Source organism: Cannabis sativa, chromosome 5 (genome assembly GCF_029168945.1).
Source record: "Cannabis sativa cultivar Pink pepper isolate KNU-18-1 chromosome 5, ASM2916894v1, whole genome shotgun sequence".
Taxonomy (NCBI): Eukaryota; Viridiplantae; Streptophyta; class Magnoliopsida; order Rosales; family Cannabaceae; genus Cannabis; species Cannabis sativa.
In genome coordinates this window covers 16,384,213-16,401,647 of record NC_083605.1, presented here as the reverse complement: position 1 = coordinate 16,401,647, position 17,435 = coordinate 16,384,213, and the positions used below count along the sequence as shown (strand labels likewise).

The window sequence follows — 17,435 nt, the reverse complement described above, 5'->3', positions numbered from 1 at the left end:
AGGCTTGGTTCCCGGGTTCGGGTCTGGGTCTTGGTCTGAGTCCTGGGTCTGGGCCCGAATCCCAAGCATGGGTCCCAAGTTCGGGTGTGGGTCTTGGTCTGGTCCTGGGTCCGGGTTTGGATCCCGGGCAAGTCCGATCTGGGTCTTAATGTTAGAATTTATTTTACCAGGACCTAGATTTACTAACAAGTATGTTTTTAACATCCTAAACATGAACCTCTAAAACAATATAAAATAAATACATAAAAGGTATGAGAAACCTTACATTGGTTGTAGCGGAATTAAATGACTTCTTCCGCTTAGATCTCTAACCCTTGTATCCTTTCTGTAGCAGAGTATCACCAAGATATGAGCCCGACACTCCTTCAGTTGTTTACATTCTTCACAGTCTTACACACTATGATTGAGGACTAACTTTTTATGGGTGGGCATGCACTCAATCACTAAGGCTCAAGTTTTGATGGTGAAGAACACTAAGAATTTTGAAATTAGTAAAGAGAAAAGAAGAAGAAGAAGTCTCAAAAAAACTAGTTGTCTAACAGAATAAAAACTAGGTTTAAAAGCTATAGAAGCATTAGTTGGATAGTGAGACCTTTCTTTTTTTATACTAATTCTCTTAGGGTTAGGGTTGAATTATTTGAAATAAAAAATGATAAAATAAGAGCAAAAATAGGACCTAGTGGCCGACCCCTATGTGGATCCATCACTAGTTAAATTTTTGCCATTTTCTCAATCATTTATCTATTTTTCACAAATACCACTTTTTACACTTTTAATCCTACAAATGCCAAAACTATTTATTTAATAATTAAATTAATTATTAAATAAAATTGTCATTTATATTATTTATTAATTAGACTCCACAAAGTCTCTTAATTAATAAATAAACCCGAAAATTCTATTTCTTCACATTTAAGCTACAACTTAGTTAAAATTCATAAACTAGACATAGTCTAACTTTAGAATTATAATTGATTAACTAAAATCAATTAACTGAGTCTTATAAGCAATTTGTCTTAACTAGTATGGGGACCATGGGCCTATATAACCGAGCTTCCAATAAGCAAATCTAGAATTTTCCAAGTAATTTCTCTAACTTATTAATTTCTCCTTGCACCACTATAGATTTGGAATTACACTCTCAATTATATAGAATGCTCTATATGTTCCACAATATAGATGTAACACCCTAACTATCTTAGGCGTATTACGTGATTTTTAAACGTACTGTGCAGCTCGTTGCTAATCAACGAGGTTTATGGAAAAACGTGATTAATTAAAATTTTGCTTTTTAATTAAACTTATAAAACCATATTACAAAAGACTCGGGATCCCGATTATAAAATATTTACAAAAAGTTTAACTGTTCAACTATTACATAAAATTAAAAGTCGTCTAACGACCAGTTACAAAATTCAGCCTTGCTGTCCCGAGGATCGTACGCTCCAGGCCTAACCGCCCCGACATGTACAATCTCATAAGCTCGCTCACGGTCCATCAGCTATAGCCTTGCCTTTACCTACACATGAACATAAACTGTGAGTCGACAGACTCAGTAAGAAAAGCATAATAATATCATACATAATACTAACTGCCGTGTCCAACACGATACTGAGTCCCGCTACTGCCATGTCCAACATGGTACTGAGCCACTACTGCCATGTCCAACATGGTACTGAGTTTTGAACGTTCATAGGGACGGTACTATTGACAAGTATCCTCCTGATCGGTCGAACCGGTCCTACTCCGGCTGCTGGTCATACTCCAGCCTGTACCGACGGGATAGGTCAATAGCACTGAACCACCAACCAAATGTCACCGATCGGCCGAACCGGTCATACTCCGCCTTGGTCATACTCCAACTCGTACCGACGTGACAGGGTTGGATGGTTCGAAGCCTAAATACATAACTAATGTAATCTAGCAGGCTTCCTACATGCACGCTAAACATGTAATCTACATATGCATACTGTTATACTAATCTTACCTGGATTCCGATTTCAGGTGTGCCGGTCAACCTGACTGGAACTGAAGCTGAGCGGCGGATTACTGGCTCCTAAACCATAAAAATCACAACGCTATAAGTGACACGCTAAATCACTTTCCCGGGGACTAAAACTAGGAACTAAAAGTTTCCCTATCGATAAAAAGCATGGCAATACCCCTAAAAACATAAAAACGAGGAAAACTAGGGTCCCTGAATTTTCCCCAACCGGTAGACCGGTTGCCCAACCGGAATTCCGGTTCTGGAAAATTCAGAACCCTCATCCGGAATTCCGGATGTACAACCGGAATTCCGGTTCCTCGCAGGCAGCCAACTAAAATTTTCATAACTCGACCAATTCAACCCCAATTGGTACCAAACTTTCCAGACCTGCTCTAAACACCCCAAAGAACAAATCTAAGGCCTCAAAACCACCCAGAAAACACATAAACAAAAATCACCATTGGAGCTCAAGCTTTGAGTTCCAAACTCAAGCTTGAGCAAATCCACCTAAACATGCATTCCACTAGCTTAAATCTACTTAAACTAGCATATAATCACCTCTGAAAACTATAAAGAACATCCAGCAACCTCACAGCAACAAATAGAACCATTTCATTCAAAAATCACATATTTTAACATAGAAACTAAAAGCTTTGAACAACCTAACTAACATGCTTCAAACAACTCAATTAACATCAATTAAACATGCTTTGAACCTCAGAAAATAACAACCAAACACAGCAATAATAACAGCCACAAAAGCATGCATTTTACTCAACTTTTTCATCATTTTTTTCATAATTTTAAGGAAGAAATCAAGAGAGCTAACCTAGCTTGGAAAAATGCTTAGATTTGGATGAGAATCCACTTGAAAATTTGAGCAAAACCCAGCTCCAAACACTCACATGCACAGCCGAAATGGAGAGGAAAAAGGGAGCTTTTCTTTTCAAAGTTTTCTTCTAATTTTTGTTAAGTGTTGAAAATGAAATAAAATAAAAGAATGAAGCCACTTAACTATTTTATTTCAGCCATTAAAACACATAAAATAACTATTTAAATTCAAATAAACAATTCACATAAGACAAAACACTAATGGGGCAAAAAGACCATTTTGCCCCTTTACCATAAAATCATGAAAATCATACTAAAGGGGTATTTTTGGGAAATTCTAAATTCCCGGCCATTCCCGACATTCCCAATGTCTAAAACCCGTCCCCAAACTACTAACATACTAAGTTGTGATTTCTACTGAGCCAAACAGCGAGTTCCAAAATACCGGACACCGGAAATGCAAAATATGCAAGATACTGAATAACATAAATAACCGAATAATAAATTATTTAAATAGCTATAAATAATTTCATAATTAAACATAAACAACTGCTAATTTCCAAATTAACTAAGCGGGCTTTACAATAGATACGCTATTATCCATTTGTTATTACCCTAATAATCAATGATCCTCTATAGATGATCTACATTAAGTAGGGACTAATTTACCGTTACACTCTTCAATGTACTTTATTCTGAAAACACTTAGCTACCTATAAATGATATTCCAGTGAACTTATATAATCACCGAAATGAGTACTCAATTATTTATCTATGTTAGGCCAATCTCGAAGGAAATCATTATTTGACTTCTTTATCTGGATAGAAGCTATAGATTCTGTATCTATAATTAGCGCTCCCACTCAATTGAACTACCATGTCCTTAACCTATATGTCACGAGAAGAACCATTTGGTCGACTTTAACGAACAGATTTAAGAACACAAATAATACAACTGAACAAGAACCTAACCATCTCAGGATTGAGATCACTTGATCTAGGATCAACTAGGTGATATTGAATTGAATAGATATTATGGTAAGTTTATCATATCTAGTTCAAGTTCAATATCGGTCCCTTTCGATGCATACTCCATGCATCCAACCCCAAGCTTACTTTAACCAATGCCCTAGAAAGAACATAGCACTTATCCAAAGTGTAAGTAAACTACATTGTAGATTATCCAATCAGTTAAACCCTGTGTACTGATAAATCATAGGAATACATTTAATCACACAATCTTGATTATTTTCTACTGTGTTAACAACACAATAAATAAGAATATCAATGTGATAAGGATTTGGATGAATTTATAAATCAAATAAATAAATAAATGATCACATGAACCAAATAACACACTAAATAAGTACTTAAAATAAATCTATTTCTTTATTGTTGATTGAATAGAAAAGATTACATTGAAATAGAGTTTTATTTAGGGCACAAAGCCCAACACCCGGATCCTAGGGGGTCCAAGTTCGGGTACGGGGTCTGAGTCTTGCATTAAGGATTTTTTAAATATATTGAAACCGGATCGGATCAGATTCAATTTGAAAAAGTATTAGGCGGGGCGGGGTGGATCTGATCCGAGATCTAACAAGTATCTGAATGTTTTGGATCAGAAGTGATCCGCCTAATGACACTGAAAGAGTCCTAGACACCAACAATACTTTTTAACAACTTTCATACACTACTAAAAAACTCAAAATTCTCGATATGTTTACACCGTCGAGTAAAGAATTCGCGACAGTCTATAAAACTGTGTCGCCTATACGAGCGTCACAAATACTAAGTAGAATAAGCAACAGTAGAAAAATATCCTTATAAAAAAATTCCTGATAGTTTAAAACTGTCGGCTGTAGTTGTAACTATAGGCCACGGTTTAAAACCGTCGGCTATACTAAACCGTCGCTATAGTGGATTGCCCCCAAAAAAATTATCGTCTTCATCCTCCTCAAAACCACTTCTCGCATATATCGCATATGCTCCAAAACCTTTACAAGAATCATCCTCCTCCACTGTAGTTGTGCTTGTCTTCATCCTCGTCAAATTTTTTCTTACAAGTTTCAAATTTCTTTCCACTTGACGATCCTTGAAACTTTCTTCGCATTGCAAGCTTTAAATTTATTTTAAACACACACAGATCAATATCAACAAACCAAATCATGGCTAATTGAAATTTAAACAACAAGTAAGAGAATATTGTGCTTACCTTTGTGCTACCACGAGAGAGCATTGGAAAGGGACAGAGTGAGAGAGTAGAGGAGAGGGACGACGTGGCTCGTGGTCGCAAAGGAGCGAGAGCTGGGAAATAAAATGAAATTTACAAATGACTTTGAAAATAAGATATGATTTTTTTTTTTTTTGGGGGGGGGGGGGGGGGGGGGGGGGTTATATCTTAAAAGGAGGGAAATGAAATTTAAGATAGGGAAATTAAAAATTTGAAATTTAAGAAGTGGGAAATGACATTTTGATCCGAAACTCATGAAATTGAAGCATGAGAATTGTCAACGGTTTAAAATCGTCGGCAATTCCCTTTTACAAATGCATGGGAGTTTTTAAGGCACATTTAAAAACTGTTGCCTATACCTTTCAACAGTTTAAAACCATCGAGAATATCTTATTTTTCCTAATAATTTTAAACACTCAATTTTTTTAGTGACAGTTCTAAAAAAAAAAAAAAATTTAAAACCATCGCGAATATTCTTTTTTGTAGTAATGATATTTTCACATCGAGATAGTATTAAGTATCTTAAATGCCTTCTTGAATAATGCACGTCCATTTCTCGGGTATGCACAAAACCATCTTTTTCGTTATTGTCTTATTATTACTTTTTTTACAAGCTCAAACTCCCATGAAATAGAACCAAATCCTACGTATGATTCTCCTATATAGCATATACCCTTTTATAAACGCTATAAATATATATATATTAAATATATATAAATAGGATTAGTGGTTATTATCCTTGATTAATGTGTTCAAAATATTCTTTTATTAAGTACTATCTCATGATTTCTTAACAATATATTAACAGTTTTCACCAATCAGTTAACATTATCCTTATTTGCTAGCTGCCAATTATTCAAATTTATCCCTCTCATGTGCATCCATAAACAAAAGTACTACATATTAATGTACATTTATATATTAGATAATTAAATAAAAGTAAGAGATTGTTTTGAATTAATTATTTTATTCACATCTTAATAAGCTAGCTTCGTCATCAAGTCATTACGTACAATGACTGAATGACAAGACAAAGTGTACACGTATTATCCATATTCCATAATATATATCACATGATCAGCGAATCATATTAAAAGCTGAGCTGAAACATCACCTTAAAAGTTTCTTAAAGTTAAAGTTGAAAGAAAAGAAAGAACAACATCCCTATTTATATCAAACAAAAACTCGAATATATTAATATACAAGAAAGCAAGACAGAGAAGGAAGAGGATTATTTGAAGGGATTCCTCTGTCAATATTATTGTCTTTTGAAAACTGATCTTTAGAGAGCGCGCGAGGCCTTGTCGGGGGGACCCATCAAGACTCTCTGTCCTACGTGTCAACCCCTTAATCTCTTTACACATCAACCCAAGTAAAAACGACACCGTTTTCTTTATTGCATTTCTACTAGTAGTACGTAAGAGATCCAACCATTAGCATTGTCGTTTCAAGTAGTATTGTGTTAAGTATGTCTCTTTCAATCTCCATAACTAATCCTTCTCCTTCTTCTTCATATGCCATCTCACTTTGGATCTTCAACTGATGAGGAAGATCTCTATCGATTAACTCGTCAATGTCTTCCAACACCTGGCAATCTTTGTTGGGAAAGCTCTCAACTCTCCAACACAACGTGTCGATCAACTGGGACCCATGCATGATCCAAAACTCGGATGAGGAGGATGATCTTGACCGTCCACGTGTACTCCTATTATTAGTCCACGGCTTCAAGTTCATACAAGGTTTTAATATCTCCACCAAGATTTCGTCAACCACATCGAACACTAACCTCCGGTTCGACCGGAGTCGAAACTGGGACGAAAGATGTGCAAAAGTAGTTGATTCTTGGAGGTAGAAGGAGTTCTCGAGTCGGTGAAATATTGATTGGTCTAATGGGTGTGAGGGAGAGAACCAATTGGTGAAGGACACGTGGGATGTTCTCGCTATTCCTACACGGAATAGTATTCTGGAAATGTACTGGTTGAGGTCCGACCACCTGGCGCCGCGGCTGGTGGAGGCGGTGGTGGTGGTGGTTGTTACGACGTCGTTTGTAGTGTCTCGGGGTTCGAGCACGTGGGACTCTGTTTGGTGTTGGTACTTTTGGCTCTGAGAACTAGATAACTGTGACGACCTACGTTTCGATTCTTGGGCATTATTAGATACCTCTGTTATTTCTGCCTGCTTTTTCCAAAAACGCAACGTAACAAAGGATAAGTTGAAAAAATTATGAGCACAGAAATTATTGAAATTCAAAAATTAATATAATGAAACAAATAAATGGGTTTAAATTAAAAAAAAAAAAAAAATTGAAATATAGTTTTTGGACCTGTTTATTATGAGAGATGGGATGACTTTTCTTGACCGAAAAGAGAGTTGGGACATTGATGTTATTAAGAAGATTGTTAGACAAAGGGGTCTTCTTGCATTTCTTGTCAGGAATATTGCTTCTGGTAGATGTTGAAGAACGAACAAATGTCTCTTCCTGCATCTTTTGTAGCCTTGCACCGAACCCTGCTTCACGCCCAGCTTTTTTCGTTGATGTTCTACTTTTTTGGTGAAACGACGTCGTCTCATGATGGCCTCCTCTCTCTTGCAATGCCTTTGACTTGACTGTAGCTAATTTGTCCGGCGCAAGTGATGAAGATGATGTCGTCATTATTGGCAATGGCCTTGAAATTTGAATGCTAATTTGATCTTTACTACTGGCGCATAAAGATGTTGTTGCTGTTGATGCTGTTGTTGTTGTTGTTGTTGGAGCAGTAGTAGTACAAGTAGTACTAATAGTACTAATAGTCCTAATAGTCTTGGGGTCTGTGAATCTGAGCCTTGGAGAACAGGAATTGTTTGATATTGATAACGAGTAATTCTTTGCTCCGCTTGCTTGGTCATCAAGTTTGGCCAAACCCTTTGAAACTTTCTTGGATTTGAGCTGTTTAACAAGTTCATCTTTGCTCTGATTATATTCTCTGTTCCTAGAAGATGTGTTTGTTATGTCCACCAAACCAACTTTCCTGCTTACACTCTCTTTCACCTGCTTAACAATCTGTCTAGCGTAATGACCTGGACTTCGAGTACTGCTCTCGTAATGATGATGGTCGGTTTCATGAACTCTTAACTGCTTTCTTCTTAAAGCAGATAACTTTGAGAAGTCCAAATCATCAGTACAAAGATTAGCAGCGTTGTTGTTGTTGTTGTTGTTGTTGTTGTTCTCTTTATTGATTTGAAGCGAGAGACGGGGGTGATAGTCGACGTCGGATCTTCTGGCCAATGATATTCTTGGAGTCTCCGGCAATGAACGAGTGCCTGAATAATTAGTAAGATCTTTGGTTTGGAGCTGAGGTTGGCGAGGCCTTAGAGGTAATCTCTTGACACGATTTTGTTGGGCTGAATGAGAGGCCGGTGGAGTAAAACTTGGGGAGTTGGTCTCTGGAAGAAGGTCTAGGCCCATTAATCGTGCTACCAAGCTTGGAGTTTTGGTACTTGGAGAGCTACTAGTGTCCGAGGAAAAATCACTGATAGCTCCTCCAGCTTTTGATGATGATCTTGACCCTCCATTTGTTTTGATTTGAATACCCATCTGGATTTTTAATCAACCATCATAAATATTTATATAATAATAATAGTAATAAAATATATGAAATGTGGACACTGATAAGTACTTATTAAGACTCTTACAGTTGGGATAGTCAAATTGAAATTTTCTTTAGTATCTTCTTCTTCCTCTATGATAGATGATAGTGATGTACCCTCATCAGATTTCAAACTGTTTCTTGGTGCCTCTATACCTGAATGAATTTCACAAATTCCAGCCATAATATAGTAGTATAGTCAAGACATGAATACAAAAGAGAAAATAATTCATAATAACATTCATTATAAATAAGTGTATGTGCTTACCTTTTGGACTAACAGGCTCTTGGAGCTGAATGAAAGGACTGCTGCCTTGTTTGAAAGAGGGTTTAGCATCCTGGTTTAAATTAGGGAGCTGAAACTGTTGAAAATCAAACAACTGAAACACTGCGCACATGCAACCCGCCGAAGCAGTGGCTGCGTCTTTAGCTACTGCTTCTCTTCCTCTCTTCGAGGATTTTCCACCCCAATACCAGTATTCCTTCCCCATAACTACTTTAGCAACTACTTCACAGACCACAAAGCTCGATCTTCTTTATTTATTTATATAAAGGCTCGTTTTGAAATATGTGTGTTGTTATGAGCGAGAGAGAGAGAGAGAGAGAGAGAGAGAGAGAGAGAGAGAGAGAGAGAGAGAGAGAGAGTTTAGGCTTGAAAAGATCAAGAGCTTTGTGTCTCAAGTCTCAACTCCTAAAAAGAGATAGGAATAATGTAGTTTTATTATGGTGAAGGAGTGAAGAGAAGCGGGAAAAGTGGATCCATACGAAGCATAAAACAGCTCCATTTGATTTGGGGGAATTAAGTATTAAGTACAACAAAAGGTTTGCTTAGTAATATATGTACGGTAGTTATATTTAGTACAACACCCACCTCTATTCTACTTTCTCCTTTTCTATCTCTCTATCTCTTACACCAAATTTATTTATTTGTAATTTTTTTTTTAATTTTCTACAGTTCAAACACTCACTCCCAAGTTTTACCAGACCAAAAATCAGAACCAACTCTGCCTTTATTATCTCTTTCTCATTGGGAATTGAAACCCAAAGAAAATAAATAAAATAAAAATTGAATTAGCTGACGATATAGATGGTCATCCCTGGCCCCATTACCTCCCACGTATTAATAGATAATAAATATACTCTGTTTACTGCTAATCTATTTAAGCTCAATTTACAATGTGATGATTCCCCCCTCATGCCAGCCACGGGACTTGAATATATTTTTTACTCTTATTTTCAAATACGAGGTGAGTTTTATTGGGGATCTGCAATCTAATCCAACTCTTTTGTTAATTTTAGGATTATTATCATTACAGATATTATAAGACTATATCCTCCATACACTTTAGTTTTGCTTGCTTAAGACTACTCCCTATTTTTATTATCTTGGGCCTAGAGGAGGTTACTCCGACCAAAACAGAACAAAAGGACTAGGCAATGATGGGTCCAAGGACTTTGGATGAAATAATTGATAAGTTACACCGTCCTTTATAATCATATATCATCATGCCAAGAAATTTAAAATCCTACACTAATCGAAAGTTGCAAAATATATAGTTTATATATGTGGTTTCTGTTAATGGAAAACATTTACGGTACAAATTAAGTTGAAATTATAATCACTAATGATGAGTCCCCTCATTAGAACACTATAAATGGTTTCTGACTTCAGAGTGGTATAATTCGTTAATTGTTTGATGAATTGAGCTGGAAAGCAATCAATTCAAGGTATAGGCAATTATAGAATAGGAAATGTAGTGCAAATTAATCAGCAATACTATTATGTACATATAACGAGTTTGTTTATGTCAACAAGTTTTTTCCCCTTTTTACCATACACCCTCTAGTTTTAATTGGGGGACTTTATTGAATTTCAATTGATGGGTGGGTGGTCATTGATGTAATGTGAGTATCCCAATGTAACTTATATATATATAAACATAACTATGTAGATCTAAGAATTAAAAGAAGGAAAAAAAATGAGGCAAAATATAAAATTTGAAAAGCATATAGACATTGTGATAGAATATTGGTGAGTGGTGAGTGTGGTGAGTGGACCCATGATAAGATTATTATTATTAATAGGAAGCGCATCATGTGATGGTACAATGGCGAGTTGTATATATATGAGCATTAAGCAGCAGTGGACTTGTAATCTAACAGAGGACGTTGGAACAAAACGACGACGCTGCATGGGGCCCCAAAAACTTGTAATAAAATCCGAGTTGCACTGGCATTTTTAGGCGCATACTTGCAGCTCCAATGGTCCTACTGTTATAAATAACTTATAACGACACTTAATTAGGGACCACACATACCATACGATCCCAACCTATATGATTCTTCTCTACTTCTAGTTTTAATACCTTAATATGATTCTTTTCTTTTTTTTTTTTTTTTGAAATGACATTATATAATATATACTTTTCAAGGGTTTAATTTGTTCCCTCAGTGCATATCCCAAAAAAATCATTAGCAATATGCGTTTGTGTGTGTGAGTTATATGTATCTGCTTGTGAGAAAAATGAAAAAGTTGTGTGTTTTGAATGGTTACACTCACATCATCTATTACGTTTTATATCTCATAATTATAAATTTAAGTGTAAATTGCTAGATGTCTAACAATGAAAAATTGAGAATTACTAGCGACAATAATGTTTTCTCTAGATCCTTTTTAGGTATTGTAATAATTTATCACAAGAGAAATTAAAGATTTGAAAAATTAATTAAGAAAGAAATGTGTAAATATATATATATATATATATTTTTGAATCAAAGGTTTCATTAATTATCAGGTCTCGGCCTGAACAATGTCACACAAAAAAAAAAGAAGGAGCATTCAGCTCATTAAACATACAACCTGACGATAAATAAGAGGCCCTAGCAACACAATGCGCAGCCTTATTTGCAGATCGATTAACAAAAGAGACAAGGCATGATTTAAATATATATTAAATAGAGAACATTGTATAAAAAAATAAACTGCTAAATCTCAGTTTTAACATTAAAACATATATTAAAATCTCAGAAAGAGACGTTGTAACTAAGTATGCTTCCAAGCCAATTATATATATACAATATATATATAATTTTTGAAATGACCCAATTATATATTGAAGGAAATTGAGTACACCATCGATCAATTTTAACGTTTGGCCAGCACATGGTGAAAGTAAAATATTGTATTTTTACGCATTGCTAGTGGGACAATACTTATATTTTATATATTAAATTTAATTTTTCCCCCACTAATTAAACAAAACATATACCCGTTCAACGTCGACATTTTTGTTTTCTTTATTAGCTAAGATCCCTTTTATATTAAAAAGTATACTGATATATGTATTAATTATTTTAATGCAGGAATATTTTAATATATATAATAAAAGTAAATATATAGTGTGAAATAGTCCAATTTCAAATTCAGATTATGTTGGGACATTCACCCAACACAATATTCCTGACCATTAACAATTTTCTCTAAACTCCAAATTGAATCTTTCAGATAGAGTATAGTGTCTGTGGTATGTATACGTTGAGAGAGAACTATTTGAAATTCAAAGTGGTCCTTATAATTCTCTTCTTCGCGGGGACCTTATAATATTAATAATACATGCATAGAATCAATATCTTATAATATTTGAGACCATACCATATGATATAATATATATATATAATTATATCAAAGGGAGAAAAGCGAGAGAGAGAGAGGGAACATGTCATAAGAGAGCTATTATTGAAAATGAGAAGAAATGGAAATAATAGAGATGTGATCATGTGAGAGAGGTCCCATAAGTTTATGTGTTATGTGTATAGATATATATACATAATAGATATTCTTTGTAAAAAGGTTCTAAAAAAACATGATGATTGAAAGGGAAAGGCCCATACAACAACAATTAAAATAGGGTGAGATCTCTGTTCCACGTGGTGCTGTGTTGCCCTTGATTGATTCATTTTATAATAAGTTTACACAAGAAAGGACCCAATTCAAAAGGCGCCTGCCTTCCCTGCCCTATATATATATGGTTGTATATGTAACGTTGAATGCTATTACAGTCAAAACTTGGCTTTCTTATCTACAGTACAATTATTCTAAATCATAAGCTCTTTCTCATGACCAATACAATAATTTTTAGTTTCATTCTTCCAGTGGTAAATCGTAATTGTTTAGTGGGAAATTTACATGGTATACTAACTTTTGTTATTTTTTTACAAAAATACTGTCAGGCGGTATATTTACTTTTTTACTGTGTCTTTTTATAAGTTTCATCTTGTAGTATACTGTGTTAAGTTTTCACTGGTGTTTTACTGGTGTTTTGAGTTGGTCTGTCTTGTGTTCTATTGGTGTTTTATAAAAATACAGTATTTTTGTAAACTTTTCCGTGTGACAGTATTTTTGTAAAAGTTACCCCAAATTCCAGTATTTTTGTAAGTTTCCCTTGTTTAGTGGTACCTGCTCGGCCCAGAAAACTAAAAACTTAAGGCCCATTTCCATATTTTCTATAACATTTAGACTAAAAAAAGGGATATATTGAGAATTATTATTTTTTTTTATTACAAAGTAACTAAGTATAACTGTGAAATAATTTTAATTAATAAATACTTTTTTTACCATTAAAGTATCAAATATAACTTCAGATAATTTATTAAAATTAGAATTCCTAATGTATATAATAGGAATATGATCTATAAAATTAGGTATAAATTAAAAAATAATAAAAAAACATAAAAACTAAAATAGAAAATAAAAAGTGAATATACAATATAATTTTTTAAAAAAAAAGAAATTTAGGTAGACATATTTTCTTTCGCTCATTATTTACACAAATACCATTTATTATTTTATTTATATATATGTATACCGAATTCGAAAACAATAATTTATTTATATCAAAATGTTTCATCAGCATCATATATTAAAATATAAGGCAACTTTTATTAATGAGGAAAAAGATGAAGAAAAAGTGAGGAATTCAGGAAAAGATAATTATTTTGGAAGCTGAAGTCTAGACCAAACTCAACAACTACCAACGAAATTGATTTAAAATAGTTAAAACAACTTAGAAATGATTTCAGAAACAAACTGTAACCCTAATAATTAGGCACGCTACAGTAATTTTTAGTTACAATGTCCACCTTCGCTAATTAAAAATATTTTTTGAAAATCGTGATAAATTTAAACTTTTAATTTATTTAAAACTTTTATAACAATAACCATATATATCTGTACAAAAGGTCGGGATTCCGCTTTTAAACTTGTTTACATAATTAAAATAAACTTTACAACTTGTAGCACAACGACTACCAAATAAAACCTAAGTCATCCCGAGATCGAACTCTCCAGAACGTACCATCTTGACATGAACAATCATTCCTGAGCTCTTGACTCACTGTTGTTTAGCCTTAGTCTTTCCTTTACCTACACATGAAAACAATATCTGTGAATTGACAGACTCATTAAGAAAAGCATATAACATACAATATAATCAGATTTACTAATTAATAAAGATCAGAAATCGTTTTATGTTCCATGGTTCACATGATTTATTTCATGATTATGTTTAATGTATAAATTCTATTAAGTCCAGAACATATGTATTTATTCATGATTATAGTGTCGTCAGCACAATGGAATATAATCATGATTATATGTTCAAAAGTTTAATTCTCTACTTTGTCAGTTCACTGGATTTAGACTGGCATGATAATCAGCATGTTGGAAATATTTTACCAGAATCTAGATTTACTACCAAGTATGTTTCATTAACATCCTAATATGAATTCTAAAACAATGAAATAAACACATAAGAGTTTAAGAAAACCTTACATTGGGTGCAGCGGAATATAATGACTCCTTCCATTCAGATCTCTAGCCCTTGATTCCTTTATGTAGCAGAGCATAATCAAGATCTGAATCTGGATCTCTTTCTCTCCTTCCTTTGATGCTGATTCTCCTTCTTGTTGTTTGGATTCTCCTACAGTCTTACACACTATGATTGAGATACCACTTGATGTGTATGGGCACTACTCTATCACTCAAGGAATTTTCGAAATTTGAAGAGAAGAAAAGAGAGAGGAAAGTGGCTATGGCTTTCTCTGAAAGAAACAATGTGCAAGTCATGAGTTTCCTGAAGCCAGCACTTTCTATTTATAGAATGCCATCTAGGTTTAGGTTAGAATTGTATGGCATTAAAATAATAAAAAAAATAAATGGTAAAGGCTTTGCATAGTGGGCGGCCATATAAGGAAATTGGGCCTCACTTTGCAACTTTCCCATTTTGTTATTTTTCATTCCCATCTTCTCAAATATGCCAATTTTCCAATTTAACCATTTAAATGCCAATTCTAATTATTTAATAACTTAAAAATAATTATTAAATAATATTGTCATTTAATATATTTATTAATTTAGACATGTAAAGTCTCTTAATTAATAAATAAACCTAGAATCTTTTTTCTTTACAATTTTGCCCTTGCTTAGTGAAATTTCATAAAGTAGACATAGTCTAACTTTAGAATTATAATTGATTAATTAAAATCAATCAACTGAGTCTTACAGCAGTATGGTCTCAACTAGTATGGGGACCATGGGTCTATATAACCGAGATTCCAATAAGTCGAACCGAATTTACCAAGTAAATTCCCTAACTTATTAATTCCTTATTGAATCCACACTTAGAACTTGGAATTGCACTCTCAGTCATATAGAACGCCTTATATGTTCCATGATATAGACACGTCATTAGTTATCCATTGTTATAATCCTAATTTGATCAATGACCCTCTAATAGATGATCTACATTGAATAGGCACTAAATTACCGTTACACCTTCAATGTATTTTATCCTTAAAACACTTAGCGATGTATAAATGATATTTCAGCAAAGTGAAATGAGATTTCCACCATTTATCTCTGTTTAGCTAAGCTCGAAGGATATCATCGTTTCACTTCTAAATTCCTATAGAAGTTATAGATTCCATATTTATGGTAGCGCTCCCACTCAATTATACTATCATGTTCCCAAAATGTACGTATCACCCTGACCCAAAAGTAGGCTTAACTAACAAATCAAAGAACATGTATAATACTCTTGAGATCGAACCTAACCATATCAGGATTAAGATCATTTGATCTAGGATCAACAGGTGATATTGAATTGAATAGATATTACGATAAATTTTAACAAATCTAATCAAAGTTCAATATCGGTCCCTTCCGATGTATACTCCATACATCTGATACTGGTAAACTTTGCCAATGCCCTGGAAAGGACATTACACTTATCCAAGGTGTAAGAATACCTATCCCTGATTATATCATGCCATTCTAAATCCAGTGTACTGACAAATCAGGGAATAAACTTTCGAACATATAATTAAGAGTATATTCCACTGTGCTGACAACACTATAATCATTAACAAATTCAAATGTTCTAGACTTAAAAAGAATTCATACATTATATATATAATCATGAAATAAATCATGTGAACCATGGAACATAAAATATTATTTCTGATCTTTATTAATAAGTAAATCTGATTATATTGAAATGGGTTTTATTTAGGGCACAAAACCCAACACAATGATAGGTATACTTACACCTTGGATAAGTGTTATGTCCTTTCCAGGGCATTGGCAAAGTTTACCAGTATCGGATGTATGGAGTATACATTGGAAGGGACCGATATTGAACTTAGATAAGATATCCTAAACTTACTGTTATATCTTTCTAAGTCAATATCAATGGTTGATCTTAGGTCTATGGAACTTAATCGTGACATGGTTAGGTTTGATCTCAAGAGTGTTCTTTGTGTTCTTTGATTTGTTAGTTTAGCCTACTTTTTAGTCTGGGTGTTACGTACATTTTGGGAACATGATAGTACAATTGAGTGGGAGCGCTAATCATAGATATGGAATCTATAGCTTCTATCTGAACATAGAAGTGAAATGATGATTTCCTTCGAGCTTGGCTGAATAGAGATAAATGATTGAGATCTCATTTAAGTAATTATATTAGTTTACTGAAATATCATTTGTAGGTAGCTAAGTGTTTTAAGGATACAATACATTAAAGGGTAAAATACATTAAAGCGTAGATCAGTAAATTTGTCCCTATTCAGTGTAGATCATCTATAGAGGATCCTTGACTATTAGGATTGTAACAATGGATAATCATAACGTATCTATATCGTGGTACATATAGAGCGTTCTATATAGCTAGGAGTGTATTCAATTCCAAGTTCTATAGTGGTTTAATGAGGAATTAATAAGTTGAGAATTTACTTGGTGAATTCTAGATCTACTTATTGAAAGCTCGGTTATATAGGCCCATGGTCCCCTCAGTAGTTGAGATAATACTGCTTGCAGACTCAGTTAATTGATTTTATTAATCAATTATAATTCTAAAATTAGACTTTGTCTTATTTATGAATGTTCACTAAGCAATGGCTTAATTGTGAAGAAAAGAGGTTTTGGGGGTCAATTTGTTAATTAAAAGACTTTGTTTGGTCTAATTAATAAATTACATAAATGAAAATTTTATGCTAACTATTTAATAACTATAAATAATTATTAAATAATATTGTCATTTATCATATTTATTAATTGAACCATACAAAGTATCATAATTAAAAAATATGCCCCTATAAACTCTTTCTTTACAATTTCGCCCTTACTTAGTGAAAAATTCACAAATAGACATAGTCTAATTTGAGAATTATAATTGATTAATCAAAACCAATTACATGAGTCTTACAA

The 17,435-nt window shown here is 33.7% G+C and overlaps 1 protein-coding gene across 1 annotated transcript; it reads right to left on the bottom strand.

Annotated features, from left to right (window-relative positions):
- Window positions 1-5,995: 5,995 nt before the first annotated feature.
- Window positions 5,996-9,617, bottom strand: LOC115716917 (uncharacterized). Its single transcript, XM_030645838.2, has 4 exons — window positions 8,943-9,617; window positions 8,721-8,830; window positions 7,372-8,622; window positions 5,996-7,223 (listed from the first exon to the last, which is right to left on the bottom strand). Exons 1-4 carry the CDS (start codon window positions 9,163-9,165, stop codon window positions 6,456-6,458), a joined length of 2,352 nt encoding a protein of 783 aa, XP_030501698.2. The 5' UTR covers window positions 9,166-9,617; the 3' UTR covers window positions 5,996-6,455.
- Window positions 9,618-17,435: the final 7,818 nt, after the last annotated feature.